We start from the raw sequence: 17,925 nt of genomic DNA on the forward strand, positions 1-17,925 counted from the left end.
GAGGCTCCCCGTCCCTACCGCTGCGGGGTCCCCCCGTTGCTCGGGGCTCCCCTGGAGCCGCCGGCCCCCCCGTTGAAGCGGGCACCCCCCCGTTTCAACGCGCGCCCCCCACCCCCCCCACCCGCCTCCCTTTCCTCCCCGCCCGCCCTCCCGCCGGCGGTAGGCGGGGCGGGAAGAGCGGGGAGGCGGGCGGGCGGCGTCGGCAACCCAAGAAGCAAGGGGGGGGAACCCGGCGGGGGCGGCCGCCTGAGTGACAGGCGGCGGCGACCACTCGGCGGGGCGGATGGGCGCGGCAGGGGCGGGCCGGCGGGGAGCCAATGGGGAGCGCGCGCTGTCAGGAGCGAGCGCCTCAAATAATCGGGCTCAGCTGATTGTCCCCGGCAGAGAGTTGTTTGGCGGCGGGCGGGCGGGCGGCGCAACCAGGAGGGCGGGCGAGAAGAAGAAGAAAAAAAAAAAAAAAAAAAAAAAAAAAAAAAGAAGAGGAGGAGGAAGAAGAAGAAGAGGGAGAGGAGGAGGAGGAGGAAGAGGAAGAAGAAGAAGAAGAAGAGGAGGGGGCTGCTGCTCCCCTTTGTTGCATGGGGGTGTCCAGCCGGGGCTGAGGGGAGGGGAGGGGCGGGGCGGGCGCGCGCGGCGACCGTTGGCGGGCCGTTGCCTCCCGCTGCCCCATGAGCGCGGCGGCGGCCCTCGCTGAGGGGGCGGCCCCGGCTGAGGGGGCCGCCGTCCCCTACGCGGTGGAGCTGGGGCTGACCGTGCTCCACACGGCGCTCTACGCCGCCCTCTTCCTCTTCGCCTACCTGCAGCTCTGGCTGCTCCTCTACTACCGGGAACGGCGGCTGAGCTACCACACGCTCTGCCTCTTCCTCTGCCTGCTCTGGGCAGCCCTCAGGACCACCCTCTTCTCCTTCTACCTGCAAAACTCCCTGCAGGCCCTCCGCCTCCAGCAGCCCTTCGCCCACTGGCTCCTCTACTGCCTGCCCGGCTGCCTGCTCTTCTCCAGCCTCTGCCTCCTCAACCTCTATTTCGCTGAGGTAAGTTGTTTTTTTTTTTTTTCACTGGGGGAGGGGAGACACCAACCCCCCCCACACACACACACCCCGCAGGGCGCTGAGGTTAAAGGCTGCTTTTCAGCCACCCCCTCAAACTTAGAGGTGCGCAGAGCTGTGCCCTGAAGGCTTTGGGGTGAGATGGAGTGGGGTGTGGAGGTGTGTGCCCTGCCTAGGCTGGGTGGGAGAGGGTGCTGAGGGGTCTGCCCTCAGTGTAGCCTCCGGAGAGACGCTGGGCTGTGCCCTCAATCCAGCCCTGGGGGCAGGCACGGAGATTATGCCCTGAATCCAGGCTTGGGGGTGGGGTGGGATGGGGGGTGGTGCGAGCAAAAAGTGTGCCCTGAATCTTCGTGTTGGGGTGGGGGTGCAGGGGTCTGCCTTGAATGCAGACCCTGGGGGGTGGAGGTTGGGGGGCGGGGGGGAGACAGGCACATGCCCTGAATCTGGGGGGTTGGGGGGGTGCAGAGATGTGCCCTGCTCCCAGGTGGGGCTTTCCTTTTTGCAACCCTATGAGGGGTGGCAGTGGCACGGGGGTCTCCTGGGGGACTGTTTTGCATCTTTTATTTTTTTTTTTAATTGATTCCCCTTCTCTAAAGAGGACGAGAAAGTGGCAGCAGCAGGGGCTGCTCTGGCCTGGAGTGGTGCCAACCATTACGTCACCAGCTAGAGCCTCTTCTGCTATTGTTGCTGCGCTCCCTCCTTCTCTCCATCTCTCTGCTCCGCTGTGAACTGGGCTTGTTGTTCTGCAGCTTGTTGTCAGACAAAATCCCTCTGCCTTCCCAGACAACAGCCTGGGGCTGGAGAGGTGGGCCCCTTCCTCTCACAATGATCGCTACTGGGACAGCGCGGAGCTGCTTATTATTGTTGCTGAGCTGTATTCCTTCTTTCCTTCACTTGTTTTGCAATTTATTTTTTTTTATCCTCTGTTCTCTAGTCCTTTCACTCTACCTTTTAAAGCGGTGGCTCTCCCCTCCCCTTCCTCCTCTGAATATTTTGTTTCTGCTCCAGTTTCTTGTGAGCAGCCCTTTGCTTGCCTGCCTTCCAGTTTGGTGACTTGTTTCATAAATAGGCAGTACTTTCCTTCCAGCTTTGTTGTTGTTGTTCAGATTCTTTGCTCTGCAGCTCTCAGCTGTTCACCAGCCTCACAAAGGAATAGCTAACACACAGCGAAATCGCTCCATCGCTCCGATGTGTCACCAATGGGAGTTATGATTTCATTTTCCCGAGGACATCAACATTCACATGATAATGTGAGACTTGGAGCAATTGGGTTGTTCAGCTGTTTTGGTTCTTCCCCCTCTGACACAAACACCTGGAAACTGCCCGTTGCAAAAGCTGTTGGTGTTAGATATGCTGCCGATCGAGTGGCAGCAAAATAACAAATGGTGCATAGTGTGCATAATCCATCTTGTCTGTTAAAGGGAGCCTGACCTACCAATTGCTCTAACCAGTAGGTGTTTGTATGTCCCCTAAAAGGCAAGCTCAGGAAGGGATCCCATGTTCTGGTACTACAAAGTAGCTGGATTTGGGTTTTTCTGTCACTGGACTTAACAGCAGATTTGCCTCTTTGCAGGCTTGTTAAAAGGCTCATTTAAAGAACAGCAAAGTAAATTCAGATAGGTTCTCGGGCTTCCCTTCCTCCTACAATATCTGTTTTTCAGTGGATTCTGGCTGAATATACTCCATTTCTTTCTCATCGAAGACCTGGAGCCAAGGGAAATCCTGTCTGAGGAAATAAAGGCTCAGAAACTGGAGAGGGGAAGGATAAAATGACTTGTTAAAATGGGTATGCACGCTTAGTTATAGAGTGGGTCTGACACTTGGCTGTCGCAAGCAGAATGGGTGTCCAGCACTTTGTGGTGTTTGTGGGTGATCTCACAGTGGTGGTAGGTAGCAAAGCCTACAGCTCTAGAGGTTTGGGGAAAGTGCAGCTAGATGGACTGAAAGCCTTTGGTGCTTTTCTGGCTTCCATTTTTAACAAAAGAAATGATGCTGAGTAGTGATATTTGGCTTCCCGTGCTTGGGTAACTGGCTGATAGAACTAGTCCACCTTTCTCTAGACAAAAGGGTGCCATGTGCTGGTAGCTCTGAGATATGCATGGCTTGGCTGTGTTCAGTGTTTCTCTTAAAGTATGGGATGAGTTGTGTTAAGGAGACTTAGGGTGTAATTAGCCAAGAATTGTCACTACCAGGAGGAAGGAGAGAAGCCGTGGTGGAGCCACAGTGGTTGAGCTGAAGTGTCTCAAGATCCATAAATGACCGCTATTTTTCGAGTGTGACTTGAAGCAGAACCTGCTGTGGAGGGCCTGTCTGTTCCCAGTTCTTAAGGACCAGTTGGTAGCAACCTGTAGAAGGGCACTGGGCTTCTCCTCTGGGGGTGGTGTCCTGGTTTGAGATGTCCTCAGATAAAAGCATAGGCTGCTTCTGTGCTGAAGGCCTGGCTAATTGTCTTTGTACACAGTGCCTTCTTTGTGGAGATGCTGGAGAAATGGCATCTGTCTAAGCAGTGGAAGAAGACGTGGCCTGTGCGATGTTATTTGAGCTAATCTTACTTGATTTACAGAGCTCCTCGGGCTGTGTACAAGCTGAGGATGAAATTGGTGCTGAGTGGGGGAAGAGCTCCAGGGAACAACGAATACTCATGGAGAGCTAGCATTATTTTGCACTCCAGGCTGTTCTGGGGCTGAAATTCAACCTCATGAAACTGCCTGGTGTTCCCCTTTTCTGTGGGGAGAAGCTTATCTTTTCCTATCCCCTTGAGGCCACCGAGATCTCTGAGGGGATGTGGAAGCCTGACAAAATGCATGTGGGATGCTTATTTGGTGATGGTTTCTTTTTGTCACTACCTTATTTCCATCTGGAACATCAAAAGGTGAAATGCCTCTTGCTTGGGAGCATCTTTTCTCTGCTTTAGCCTGTAACAGTTCCTTTCCAGGAAATCTGCAATTCACAGTACATCAGGTCAGAATTCCTCGGATCATTCCCAATCTTGCCTCAAACTGGCAGACCCATGGCTCGGATAGCCAACCCAAGGTGCTTCTCTGTCTTGCTCTTGGAATAGCTCCTCTGCTGCCAGCTAAACATCTGCTTGAGTAATGGTACCTTTCCCAAGAGTCTGCCAGTCCCTGCTTTTCCCCAGGTCATGGTCAGGAACACGGTACGTGGAAATGTAGCCACAACAACCTCCATCTTGACCCTTTCAAAGACCTTCTTGAGCATTTGGCATCTTTTCCTCTCTTGGGAGTCAGCAACTGTGTGCAACAATGAGTAAGTCCTTCTGCTGGAGTGGGGAGGCTCTGCCAGACTGGTGTGGCCATAACCCTTAACCTGTCTGGGTTTCTTTAAGTGCTCCATCTGATTAGATGACATCAGCCTCTTTCATTCCTTGCTGCTCTAATTGCACTGGAGCAGACATGCATGGAAAGAGCATCCAGCTTGGGCGCCGTTTGTCCTTGCTGTCCTGTGTCTTCCTGCCTTCTCAGATGAAAAACTGGAAAAGCCTCAGTCTGTTCTTGCACTCTTCCACCTTCCTTGTCTAGCAGACACCTAGCATGTGCCCTCTGCCTCAGAGGGACAGCTGGTAAAGTGCTCCATCCCATGCTGCTGGTGATTCCCATGGGCCCCATGGTTCCCAAAAAATGGGTGGCCATGTCGGCAACCAGTTATTCTAAGAAATCAGGCTACATGCAAGTTGCACCCTGTGTTCATGATGGCATAGGTTGATCTCAGTATTAGTGGGAATGGTGAGAGATCCTCCTCACAGATAGTTCCAACTATTTCTCTGAGGCGTGGGTGGGGGCTGCAGCACTTGTTACGGGGTGTAATCCCAAAATAGTCTGTGCTCTGCTCCAATGCTCATTGCTGAATGACTGTGGTGAGAAAAGGAATCTGTGGATGCTCTTGCAACTGAGAGGGCTGTGTTCATGTCAGGGCAGGACATGGTTAGGTCTTGCACCTTGAGAGCCCAAACTCATGATTTCTTTATGGAGCAAAGGAGACTTTGATTCCATCAGACAGACAATGACAAGTTTTTGGTGCTCCTGGATCTTTCAGATCTGTTGTGAGTGGCTGTACCAAAACCAAGCTGCAGTCTGAGGCTCAATGTTAGGGCTAAATGTTGTGGCTTTTGCTGGTACTAGAACTGGTCCTTAGAACCATCTGTGGGATATGGTGTCTGTCACTTGTCATCTTGGCAACTGTGACACCTCCAGTACCCCTTCTGAGGATGAGCCTGTTTCTTAAATGATGCTCTGAGAATGTACCCTTAGCAAGTTTACTTTTGGGGCTCAGTGGTATGAGCAAGATAATCACTTTTGTCAAATGCGTCCACTCTCATTGCAAAAACAAAAGCTTCCAGCATCACAGGGGACTTTTTGGTCTGTAGCCCTTTTCAGCCTCACCTTCATCCCAAATCTGTGGCTGATGTGAAGTGCTTAAAGGATTTGTGGCTCCAGAAAGACAACAGAGTGTTGCTTAAGTGTTACAAAAGGCTTGCTTAGGAGTAAATGTTCTCACTCCTGCTGCTCTGGGCTAGCGGAGACCTCTGTTCCTTATTTTCAGCAGGCAACTGCATGACTTCTAGGGCTGGTCTCAGAAGGAACTCTTCAGTTTGCAAGGGTTGCTACTAGCAACTTGGCAGAATGCACCTGTTTGAGGGCAGGGGTCTGTATTTCCTGGATTTATGAAAAATAGGACTACTGCTGAGCTCTCTGCTTCAGCTTCTTCACAGCAGAACCCTCTACATCATCTGTCCTTGGGCTCTGAAAGCAGCAGAGCTAGTCTGGTGCTGAAAGGCTTGCAAGATTGTCTCAAGGATAAGAACCCAAAGATATGTTGTGAGCACTACTGGTATCACTTACTGACCCAGCCCCTCTGAAGAAAAAGCAACCTTCAGATGAGTTATGTCTTAAGAACTAAAAACACTGTCAACAGTGATGCCTGTTCTTTTCCTGAAGTTATAGGACTACATAGCTGGGGTCTAATAAAACTATAAGGCTAGTGCCCTGGTCTCCCTTTGCTTTTCATGGCAGCTGTCCAACCCTGAGTCTCAGGTTGCCACTGCACTCTTAACCCTGAGACAGCTTCATGTGCTTTAGTCCCCAGGGCTGTAGGGGAGGGTCTTGGGAGGCTCTCTTGCCACAGAAGCAAGCATCTTCTTTCTGTTAGCCAGTGGCATTTCCCTGCTCAGCTGCAGGGCTGTTCTTACCCAGGGTGATCTGCTGCAATACAAGCCAGGGACTGTTTACACTGCTGTTCTAAGGCTGTGGTTACACACTGCTGTTCTGGGAGTCAGAGAAGAAGTACAAATACCTCAGACTGATTTCCATGCTGCACAAATGGGTGCTGAACCAAGAGGTTTCCCAGCTGGATGTCCTTGATGTCTGTTTTGACACTCCCTAAGTGCTTGAATATAGCCTACAGGAAAATTAAGGCCAGAGGAAGATTCAGGGATTTTTCTGGCTTGAAGTCACCACGTGGTCCTTCCAAGGCCCAGGTTTCCTGTAACTCAGATGAGCTTTGGGGCTCAGAGTGAGTTATGCCATGCTTCTGTACTTCTCTGGGCTAGTACAGACCAGGACAACAGGGCAGAGGGCTTCAGAGACTGCTTGTGGTACTGTGCCCTCAGCCCCGACGGCTGGATACCTCCCTCTGCTGAAGTACTGTGTCATCTTCCCCACTAAGAGCTTCTTGAGTTCATCTTCCCTCAGACTGGGGGAGAGGAGCCAGACAGTGAAACCGGCTCTCTGGGTGGCTGAAACTGTCCGATGCCCTGTAGGAGGGTTTTCAAATGCTTGAAACTACGATAGTGGATCAGACAACCCTCAAATCCTGAAATGTCTCTGGAAATCCTGTTGGCAGGAGCCTGATTTCTGAAGCTTCAGAGGGCCATTACTACCTCAGTGCTGACTGAAGGGCAAGAGCCAAGAAATCCCATCAGAAAAAAATCTGACTACAGGTGCCTTGTAGGAGATGAGTGATCCTTCACTGCAGCCACAGTCTGGAAGCTGACAGGGAGGACTCCTTGCAGAAGCAGTGAAACTAAACCTCCACACCTGGGCAGTGATCCCTGGATGGACTTGTGCTGACCCCGCAAGTACTTGTCTGTTGGATCTGGCTGGGTGGTTCTCTACCTCTTCCCAAGTTTCTCTGAAGTCTCTAGTCAGAACATAAGCTTTGTCTGAAACTGAGTGTGACCTCAGCTCTGGGATCCTTCCTGGTGGGGCCTGTACCAGGATCTGTGTTTTACACTGGACAAAACCCAGTTCCTGCCATGCCTGTGCTGAATCAGTGTGTGATGAGTGAGCTCTGTGTAGCTCTGCCAGTTGTGCTGCTTTCCTGCTGCTTGTCCTGACCATTTGTGAGCACCAGTTACCCATCCCCTTGCATCTCTAGCCCAGAGGGACACAGAAGCTTGTCTGCCGTATTGGAAAGAGTGCTGTAGGGCTGCCTGAGTATAAGCTGATGGCTCTCCTCCAGCCTTCCCAACCCAAATGGCAGGGTGTGCAGGCATGGATTCAGTCCCCTGCAGTCTGAGGAGAGGCCTGTGAGCCTTTGCTCTGAAGCACTGACCCATCTTGTACAACGTTCACCTTGAGTCTCCTAATCTCTTGAGTGGTGAGGAGATTCACAGACCCCAGAGCCACTCTTGGACAGAGTGTGTGTTGCTTTGAAGAGTGAAATAGTCTGCAAATAACTGACTGGCATCTAATATGCTTGTGTGTCAAGTGTGCCATGCAACTTGGCAGGCTAGGACTTCCTACCATCTCAAAGTTACTTTTCAGGTATATTTGGCTTACAATCATCTTAAGGGTGGAGGAGCTGTGAGCTCCAAATGCTTGTTACAGCCTGCAGGTCCATAATCCAATACCAGAGGGCTATTTTAGATCAGCTATTTGTCTTGCTAAAGCACAGCAGCTGAAGCAGCCTTCTTTAACAGGGAAATCAAGTGTGATTGAGGTCCTAAAATATATAGCACAGAACACTGGGCAAAGTAGATGTATTTTTGAACGTTCTTAGTGACTACTGAGTGCTAAACTACCTGCTTTTCTTGAAGGTCTTAGATGTGGTGTTAAAGTCCTTGTCATGTGTAGGGTATTAAATATGTTTATGCCTGTTGGACACCTACATTTGGGCTTGGCTCTTGCAAGAAGAGGAGTACTAGTCTTTCTTGCAAGTGGGTCCAGTACAAGACTTGGTGCTAATGGATAATCTAGAGTCTTTAAAGATATCTAACTGGATGCTGGCTCCCCTGTTGTATACATCTTTACTAAGTTTAAGGGAGAACTATAGGTCATGTTAAGTAATGCTGTGCAAATCTTTCCTCTAGGTCATATTCAAAGTGAAATGTGCAGCTGAATTCAACAAGTACAAGTAAGTGATACTTTTCTAACGTTATTGTTAAAGCTGGCTTAAGGGGAATTCACGCTGCGGTGGTAGGAATGGGAGCTTCAGACCTTAAAGTCTTGGACAGAGCTGATGCTGTACCTAGCTGTGCTCTGACAAAGGGTCAGTGTTGTGCCTTGGAGCAGGATTGGGAGCTTCAAGAGTACCAAGGAAGCTGAAGCATATGCTGCATGCCTCCATATGTGTCGTCAGCATGGCAGTGCTGGTGCTGCTAGCAAACTAGATGGACTCTTGAGGTCATTCTGAGCTGTCCCACCCCAGAAAAGATCTGCAGGATAAGGCTTGAGCAATAGGTGGGACCTGTGTGCAGCCCAGGCGCTTCCTAGCCATTTCCAGGGAAACCCACAGTGGAAAATGCAAGCTCCAGTGGCTTTCAATAAAGAAGTTGCAGTGGTTGTGATGACTCATAGCTTATTGACTGAAGTTAATGCAGAGCTAGAGCAACACTTAAAATCTGCAAGATAAGAACCTGACTGTCAGAAGATGAGTCTTGTAACTCATGACTACTTACACTGCTCATGCATTATGAGAGCAGCTCAAACAAATACTCTGCAGACTTGAGCTGTCAATACAACCACTGAAGCTCGTTGGAATGTCTGATCTTCATAGCAAGCAGAGCACTGGGCATGCTAGGAGGTCCTCTTGCCTGATGAGACAAGAGGGTGGTGGAGAATGACCCTAGAATTGTCTGACTTAAACTCTGTGTTTTTTCCTCCACCATCCCTCCAGGGTTCTGTTGTATCTGGGCTCCATATTTACCAGCCTCCTCTTCTTAGTTGTGAATTTAACTTGTGCAATGTTAATCCATGGTGAGGTCCCGGAGAACCAGCTGAGGTGGACAGTCCTTGCCCGTGCCCTAGTGAATGACAGCCTCTTCATCCTCTGTGCCATCTCGCTTGCTTGCTGCATGTGCAAACTGGGAAAGATGTCTTCAGCGAATGTCTACCTCGAGTCTAAGGTAGGTAAATGCCTTATGAACTACACTGGAACTGCACAATCATCAGCTGGATTCTCAACTGGATCTGTGTGTGCTTACTCGGAGCAATGCTGGCCTGGTGGCACCTGAGCTCTTCCTCAAATACTTCTTCCAGTGTGGAGGTGGCAGCTCTTGGACTTCTCCCTCCAGAAAGTGCACACTTCTGTTGTAGGAATAAAGTGCTCTGCGTGTTTTAGGGGAATACATTGTCTGCAGCTTTGTTGGCACAACAGGAGACTTATGAGCTGCTTATGCTTTTCAGCTTTAGAAGTATAATTTAGGGTTTGACTGGAAGAGAGGGCTCTCTGAGTAGCAGATTTCTGCAGTATATTGTCACTAAGGACAGTGAAGTCTGCAGTATATTGTTATCTCTGGCAGATGCATAACAATTCTCTGCAAAGATGTTCCCCCCCAGCAGTCCAGCTTTAGCTGCCTGCTTGCTTGAGCCAGAGGCAGTGCTCATGGTCCTGGATGAGATGAGTGTCTTAGAAGGGGAGGAGAAGTTGCTGTAGGTCCTGCCCCAAGGCAGAAGTACAACTGAGAATCTGAACACACAGCCACAACTCTCCTCAAGCAGGTAGGAAAGTGGGTAAGCCACCAGCAGTCTCATCTTAGTGTGGCAGTAGGCTGCAATTAAGTGTGCAGTTGAGCTGCCTCCTCTTCGTCTGGGAAGCCATATCACTTCTATCAAAGGCAGTGATCCCAGAGTGGGGACCTGGCCTGCTGCGAAGGGCAGGCAGCAGTCTCTTGATGAGTCTGGAAACATCTGTAGGAGGAACTTGAGCACCTGAGCATAGTCAGGCTCAGGGAAGCCAGTTGCCTGGCTCTAGTGCTTTGAGCTATTGCCTTTTCCCTGCAGTGCAGCTCCTCACTCTGTAAGCTCTGAATTGCCTCTTTCCGTGGGACTGGAAGGTGGGGCTCTGGCCTCCTGCAGAGACCTTATTTCCAGTGTGCCACTGATCAGGTGAATCTATATGTGTTTAGAGCACTGCTGTTCCTGGCTCAGGTGAGAGGCTGCCCAGAGTGTAGAGCTCCTGGAGGCTGTTGGATGGCTCTGTCCCCGCTCAGGAAGAGGATGAAGAGGGTGACAAGTTGCCTTGCAACAGACACTGCTACAAAGACATTCTGGCTCCGGACAACTGCCTTGCATTGGCTGGAGGCATGTCCTTGTTCATTAGCAAACCATTTGCATGACCGATCAAAGTGCCTGTGGTCCATTGCCCCTTCCCTTAGAAAGGGCAGCTCAGTAAAAGCTGAGAGGGTGGCCAGAGCTGTGCTGTCAAGGTGGAAGCTGAGGTTTCTTTAGGAGAAGTCTGGGCCTCTTAAGCAGCAGAGAGCATCTGTAGTTGCCCAGAATCCAGGGTGTGTGGCCATGGGGAGCTGGGAGTGGCTGCCTGGCTGGCTCCTGTGACAGCGGTCCACAGAGGCTGCGGATTGCAGCCAGGTGACCTGAAGTGAGACAGGAGCCATGACTAAGCTGAGAACCTGCCTGCATAGGCCAGGTATCCGGCTCTGACTGGCTCTGGACACTAATTAACTTATCAAATTCACCCAGCAGTGGTTCACAAATGCAGTAACTTCCTCTAGTTCCATGCCTGAGGCTGCCTGTGAGGCCTCGCTCTTGTATAAGGAGCTCTAGAGAAGCCTGCTCTTGGGTTGAATACTCAACCTGACTGTCTGGTAAAAGTCTCTTGCATTCAAATGCTGTCTCCCTTCCCTGCCTTGGAGGCACCCTCTGACTTTGTGTTGTGGAGGAGCTGCAAAAAGAGGGTGGGGTTGATCAGCAGTGTTACACAAATGTGAGAAAAGGTTGTCCTGCCTCCTGAACTTCATCTGTGAACCTGCTGACTCAAAGCAATACAGGAAGGCTGAGGGGGGCCCGGTGAGGCTGCTGCCTCCACCGCTGAAGGCAGGAAAGTTCAAGCCATTGAACACTTGAGAAGGAGGCTGGGCTACTGGATTGTGGCCAGATCCTGTACTGTGGTCCTGGTCAGCTGGAGACTTGCTTCACTAGCCCTTCCACCTCTTCTGCTGGCCTGCACAGTAGGGGCTTGGCTAACAGTGCTGGAGCAGGCTGCGCTCTTGTGCTTCAGTGGTGTCACAGGGACTTGTCGGTTAGCAGCACTTTGCTGAGTCTTCCAAGACACTGTCTTGAGCAAGTGCTGTAAAGCTGGGAAAATCAAACTAGCATACCCAGAGCTTGGATGTGGAGCAGGTCAATGAGATGAGCTTCCCAAGCAGATTGTCTGCTTAAAAACAAAGGCAGGTCAGCTGCTGAGATCAGTTTGTCTGCCCACTTATGATTTGGTGGCTACCAGTAGCTATTAAAACACTTCATGGGTGTATTTAGCAAAGAAATGGATACACTTGCAGATCTTAAAGTGGCTTCCTCTCCTATGGCTAGCTGTCCAGGAAAGGTGGGTACCGTGAGCTCCGGGTACCTCGTGCAGCTATCCCTCTGACAGCTCTGCATTGGAAGCATCGTGCTTCACCAGCATGGGACAGCTAGCAGGAGGCAGAGGTGCCACAACATCTAGCCCCCCCTTTAGCACACTGCTCTGTGTACAGCAAAGCCTACTTTGCCCCACAGCAGCACAGGGGTTCAGGTGCTGGGTCTTTCTGCCTGTTCTCAGAGTTGCCCACCCCAGATATTTGGGCTGCTTTCCTAGACAAACGTTGTGTTCAATGTCAGGGGTGCCAGACTGCTGTGGAGTGAACGGGCTGGGTGGACATCTCTGCTCTAGAGTCCGATCAGGGTGAAGAAGCAGCAAGTTGATTTTGTTAATGGTGGTTGGTTGGCCTTCTGGAGATGACCACAGGAAGGCAGTGAGTGGGATAGCATCTCTCTGGACCACCAGCTTGAAGCTGACTGAGAAGATCCTGAGAATGACGCTCCTGTGCCTTGAGTCTTCCCTGCTCCCAGGAGACACTGCCTGTGTAGTTCTGCTACTGAGATGAACTCCTCACACAAGAAAACTCTTACCCAGCTCTGAATATTTTAGCAGCACCACACAAATGTTCTAGGTCATTCTTGCCTGCACGGCTTCTCATACGTTTAAGAGGGGGTCGGGGGAAATCACAGCTCTGTAGGACGGTTTGTATTGAAACTGTTTTTTCTTTCTGTTCTAGGGAACATCTGTCTGCCAGGCTATTCTTGTGGGATCTGTAGTTGCCCTTCTGTATTCCTCAAGGGCTTGCTATAACCTGGTAGCTGTGGCCATATCTCCAGACAATGTTCCTGGTCCTTTTAACTATGGCTGGGACAACCTTTCAGACAAGGTAAGTGTCTGTGACACCCCCCCAATCCAGAGCTAGTAAAGCAAAAGGCAGTTTTTCCACTGTGTTGTGAGGGCATGTATAGGTGAAAAGGGGGCTATGTAGGGCTGGCTGTTTAGCTTTCTGCCTTCAGAAGCCCTGCTTGTTCTCTCCACCAGACCAAACCTGAATCTTCCTCTATCTGGCCACTTCTTCAGGAAGGATTCCCTGTTGTGCTCTTCATTTTTAGCCTGCCCACTCTTCTTTTGGAGGGGAGGAGGAACAACTCAACTAGAGCAGAAAAGCAGTGCTTAATGAGGCGTGGCTGTGTGCAAGGGAGAGTCATCGGTGTGGGGAGGGAGCTACCAGTACCCTGGTAGCCCAGTGAAGAAAACCATCTCACTAAAACCAGTAACAGCAGTCAGGTGAGGGTCACTAGTCTGGTTTAGGGACTCCTGACTTTGCAAGGGTTGCTCTGCATTTCCAGTTTGAAGCTGTGTGCTATGTCCAGCTTTGGGAGCTGTGCAGCTCTGCTGATGGCTAGGATTATACGGACACCTCTCCCTTCTGTCCTCAGGTGCACGTGGAAGTGAGCAGCGAAGAGTACGTGGTGTTTGGAGTCGTCCTCTTCCTCTGGGAGCTGGTGCCAACGACTTTTGTGGTGCTATTCTTCCGGGCTCAGAGACTGAGTCAGAACTTGGTAGGCCTGAGCAAGCTGCTGGTAGCTTGAGTACCCCTGTGCAGGGCAGAGCCCCAAGGTGCCTGGGGTTGGGGGTGAAGGCCTTTTAGGAAGACTGTCAGAAATATCTCACTGCTGACCTAACTCCTTTTTCTTTAACAGACTCCAGCGGGGATGGTCAATAGTCACAGTTACAGCTCCAGAGCCTACTTCTTTGACAATCCGAGGCGCTACGACAGCGATGATGACTTGTCGCGGCTTGGGGCCAGGGAAGGAGGGTAAGCATTGTGCTGTGGGGCAAGTGAAAGCACAGCTGCTGTTCTGCTGCCCTGTGTGGAAGCAACAAAGCTCTTGGCTTCTGGTTTTAGGAAAACATTTTGGTGTAAGAGGCAGCTTGGGCAAGGAGCCTTCTGACTGAGCTTGGTTTTGTTCCCTTCTGCAGCTCACAAGGAGCTATTTTTATTAGACAGAGGCAACCAGCTCTGAGAGGTGGATATCACACTGGGTGCTCACGGGTAGAAACATGCAGTGGCTCCAGACAGGAAGCTTGCTAGGATCCTTCCTCAGCTGTGGGGGCAGAGGGCTCTTAAATGACCTCCAGAGGAGCTTCTCTGCTGGAAAGTGAGAGGTTGGTGGAGTCCTGGGAGGGACAGGGACGTGGTCTCTGGGAGCCAAGTGGGACAAAGCTCTGCAGGAACACCTGGTGTGGGGGGAGAATGGTCAGGTACCCCCAGCAAAACTGGAAGCGGGGGCGAAACTGGACAGCCCTGTGGCTGCTCAGGGGTCTGAACTCCACCTGCCCGATGGTGTAGTGAGGGGTTTGGAAGTTCTGGTTGTTTCTGAGCAGTGTTGTAGGGCCTGGTGCTCTTCTTGTACCCGTTTCATCAAATCCGGGTTCCTCGGCGGTGCTGTGCCTTTATGTCGTAGCCTGCTTGTGCAGACCTGGATACCCCCATCAGCGCTGGGAGCAGGAGTCTTTCCTAGCAGCGGAGACTAATCGCAGCCAAATTATTCATCTCTAAGAGTCCATGTCTGGTTTTTTCTGTCTTTCCTCCCAGCTTGGCCACCCCTCAGTGCTCTGGCTGCTATGGGTCCCTGGCTGGGAATGACAGCTACGAGGTGGGTCCCCATCTCAGCGGAACCGCTACAGACAGTGCCCCCTTGCTCTTTGCCGCAGGCGGCTCGGAGATGAATAATCACCATAGCTCACACCCTGCACCACAGAACTGAAGAGGCTGCGAGGTCCCTTTCTTCCCAGAAGTGGCATTCATGTATAGGATTGTAACCTGGTTTTCTCTTTCCTTCTTCCCCGAAGCATCTAACTCATCGACACAAACATTCCACTACCTGCTGCAGCTGTAAGCGGGACTGAGCCTACAGCTGCAGGCAGTGAGCAAGAGAACTGTGACTTTAAGGTACCATGTAGCAAAGTGAAGCTGAACTCTCGGGAAGCTTTTTCTTGGTCTGGTCTTCAAGATGTTGGCAGCTAAATGCACCAGAGCTTCCTCACTAGAAAAGAAACATCAAATGCATATTTGCACTTTTATCTGCACACTTGGATGAACGAATCTTGCTCAGACTGCGCTTGGTCTGAGACTGTTCTAGTTACTCTTTTAATTGCACATCCATAGCTGGGAGAGGCACTGTCTTCCTGCAAAGACGTGTTCCGTGAAGTACTCTGCATCCTGACTCACTGGGGAGCGTGAGGCTCCGTTGACCGAGCGCATTACGGGCAGGGCCTCCCGCGGGGAATGTTGAAGCGTACTGTGCCATATTCACACCTCTGGGCTGAGTGTGGTCTTGCTCTGACTGCTGGTCCTTGTTTCACTCCATGGCTGAACTGTCCTACCTACGACTGAGGGCTCAAAGCTGAGCTCAAAGCGTAGCCTAGCAGAGGCCTGTGAGCGTGGGATCGAGTGTTCCTACTGGTATTAAGATCGCTGAGTTGTAACCAACCCACTAGTCTATGGGAAAGGAAGGGGACTGGCTGGGACTGAAGCTTCTCTCACGGGAGGGGGCAAGACTTTACAGGCTGCTGTGTTCAGGGAGAGCCTGGAGCTGGCTCAGCACGAGCGTGTGTGCAGGAAGGCGGGTGGCCCAAAGCGCGTGTGCAACCAGGGCTGCTTTAAGGTGTGGGGGGCAAGAGCGGTCCTGTTCCCCCCCTCCTCCTCACCCAGGCTGGGGCTTCCCTCTTCCCCCTCAGTATTAAATTGCGTTTAGCAGATAACCAAGAATTTTAACCTGAAGTGAATGTGAACCGGTGGGGTCCCTGCTGAGGTGCAGGAGGTGCTTGTGGGGGCAAGGGCTGCTCTTGCAAAGGGAGGTGGCAGTCACTGCAGAGCTCAGGTCTGCACCCTTACTGTCCCATCCTCTGCCACAGGGCAAGACCATGGGCCTGGAATCTTCCTGCTGCCACTGTGGCTGTGTCAGCAGTACTGTGGTGTATACAGGCTTTGAGGGTGCTGGGTCAGTCTGGGAGGAGGTTTCTCTGTCTCTCTTTAACCAAAATAGCCAAGTTTGGGCTGGCCTATAGCTCCAGTGGCCTCTTGGAGAGGAGGCTTGATGTTAGTCCTGGCTTGTGCCTGAGCCTGTTGGGGGGCGAGTGGAACAGCTTTGGCCACAGGCTTGGATGGAGGCACCAGTCCAGGGAGCGCAGCTGTTCTGACCTCTAGTGCCAACCTGAACTGGAACTGCTTTTAACCCCCTACGAGCTGCTCCTGCTGCTCAAACCCGAGTCTGACACAGACCCACGCACAGAGCGGTACGGTGCTGCCACGGGGCTGGGCTCTGGGAGGGACACAGCCACGTGGGAGAGAAACCCCAAGCCCTGGGGCAGCGCCGGCTTCTCCTCGCTTACCCTGTGCTCACTCCTAGGGCCTGGCCACCCCCTCGCCCACCTCGCTTGTACCCAGCTCGATGTCACTTGTCACACTGAGAACACCCTGTCCCTCTGTGTGGTCTCCTGTGCTGGCTTGCGGGCCTCTCCCTGCCAACCCGTTTCACTCTTGCTGGCCCAAAAAGGAGCAACCCCCGCTGCTTTCTGGAGAAGGCTCGGAGCTGATAACTTTGAGCACATCCCTCTTGCTCTAGTACTTGAACCAGAGAGCTCCTGTGAGGGACCTGGCTCCTTCCCTGGGCCGGGCTGCAGAAACAGGTTGCTCCATCTCAATCACTGCTTGACTTATGGCAAAGCTAACGAAGGACTGGGGCTGGCTGCATCGCCCTGCTTTCTTCTCCCATAAGTCACCAAAGACCGTAAGTGACGCTAGCGGCCCCTATTCTTGCTTAAATTCCAAAGCACTAGGAGCACTTTAAGTTTTTCTTTGGAGGGAAAGGAGTGTAGTGCAAAAAAAAAAAAAAAAAAAATAATTAAAAAATTAAAAATTAAAGGGCTACAGGCTCATTGTTCATATTGCACTGAAGCACATACCACCAATACGATCTTCCTGGCATTGGGAGGGCAGGTTGGGGCAGTGAGTCTCGTTGCTAATGTACTCGTGAGTGACTGGCAAAGTGTTTTAGTTTTACTCATTTGTATGGATGGCCGTTAATTTCAAAAAAAAAAAACAAAACAAAACAAAAAACAAACCAACAAACAAACTGACTGCTCCTGCTGGGGCCGGTCCCATGTTTTACTGATGTAATTTATAGCTGAGAAGTACAATGACTTTTTTAATGCATAGTTGCCTTTCATTAAACTTTCTTTTTTTGGTATGGTTTAACAGTGTTTTGGCTTTGCAGGCAGGCAGCAGCTGGCTGCAACGGGAAGCTGTGGCCAATGAATGTACCTATTTGTTCTTCACTAAACTGTAACCAAGCACTACTATGTTGAAATAAAAAAAAAAAAAAAAACAACAAAAAACCAACAAAACAACAACAAAAAAAAACCCAAACCAAAAAAACTTTCCATGCAAGGTCACCAGAGCCCTGGCTGTGGTTTGCTTTTGGTGTGAGCCAGCCCAGGCAGCATCACCACAAATCCTGCTCAGGACTTAAATCTGGTTGGGAGCCCAGCACCCAGAGCTGCTTTTTGGGAGGTTTTTACAGCTCTTCTCTGCAGCTGGGGTTTTCTGGGGCTGGGGAGAGCAGAGCAGCTTTCCCTCCCCTCCTGCCCTCACAAGGTGCTTTATCCCCCTGGTGTTTTTTTGGAGCTGGCCAGTGCCCAGGGGATGTGGTGTTCCCCTTGTCCCCAGCTTGTGAGGTACAATATGCTCAAATCACATCAGGGAGCCCCTGTCCCAATCCCTGCAGCCCCAAGCAGCTCAGGAACTCAGCCCTTCCCTTATTTCCTCACAGGGGTTCATCTGTGGGGCCTGCAGCAGCACCCACTCCCAGGGTGTGTTTTGGGGGGCAAAAAGCTGGGGCAGGCCAGGTCAGGGGCTGTGGGAACCCATCCTTTGCCCCCCACCCCCTGTTGCAAAAGCAGGTGGTCTCAGAGCAGCAAAACTCAACTTAGCCACGCCAGAGCAGCGGCCCCGCGCCCGGGATGTCCTTCCCCTTTGTAGCCCTGCCCGGCTACCGGCAGCACCGGAGCCACAAAGAGAACAAACCCCCTGGACAAGGCTGGC

The 17,925-nt window shown here is 51.5% G+C and overlaps 2 protein-coding genes across 3 annotated transcripts in view; one reads left to right on the forward strand and one right to left on the reverse strand.

Annotated features, from left to right (window-relative positions):
• Positions 1-67, reverse strand: part of TXNDC16 (thioredoxin domain containing 16) — a 40,642-nt gene extending 40,575 nt beyond the window's left edge. The window contains exon 1 of the mRNA XM_033009802.2: positions 19-67. The gene's annotated coding sequence lies outside the window, so the exon portion shown is untranslated. The remainder of the gene's footprint in view (positions 1-18) is intronic.
• A 495-nt stretch (positions 68-562) lies between these two features.
• On the forward strand, positions 563-17,075 carry GPR137C (G protein-coupled receptor 137C). 2 transcript variants are annotated; one of them, XM_042799298.1, is made up of 7 exons: positions 563-1,028; positions 8,371-8,414; positions 9,177-9,405; positions 12,553-12,702; positions 13,256-13,378; positions 13,520-13,635; positions 14,673-17,075. In XM_042799298.1, the coding sequence occupies exons 1-7, from the start codon at positions 666-668 to the stop codon at positions 14,677-14,679; spliced, it is 1,032 nt and encodes a 343-aa protein (XP_042655232.1). In that variant the 5' UTR covers positions 563-665; the 3' UTR covers positions 14,680-17,075. The 2 variants fall into 2 exon arrangements, with proteins under 2 accessions (XP_042655232.1, XP_032865638.2); XM_033009747.2 differs by having other exon boundaries at positions 570-1,028; positions 14,416-17,075.
• Positions 17,076-17,925: the final 850 nt, after the last annotated feature.

This window comes from Tyto alba, unplaced genomic scaffold, assembly GCF_018691265.1.
Source record: "Tyto alba isolate M040663 unplaced genomic scaffold, T.alba_DEE_v4.0 Super-Scaffold_29, whole genome shotgun sequence".
NCBI lineage: Eukaryota > Metazoa > Chordata > Aves > Strigiformes > Tytonidae > Tyto > Tyto alba.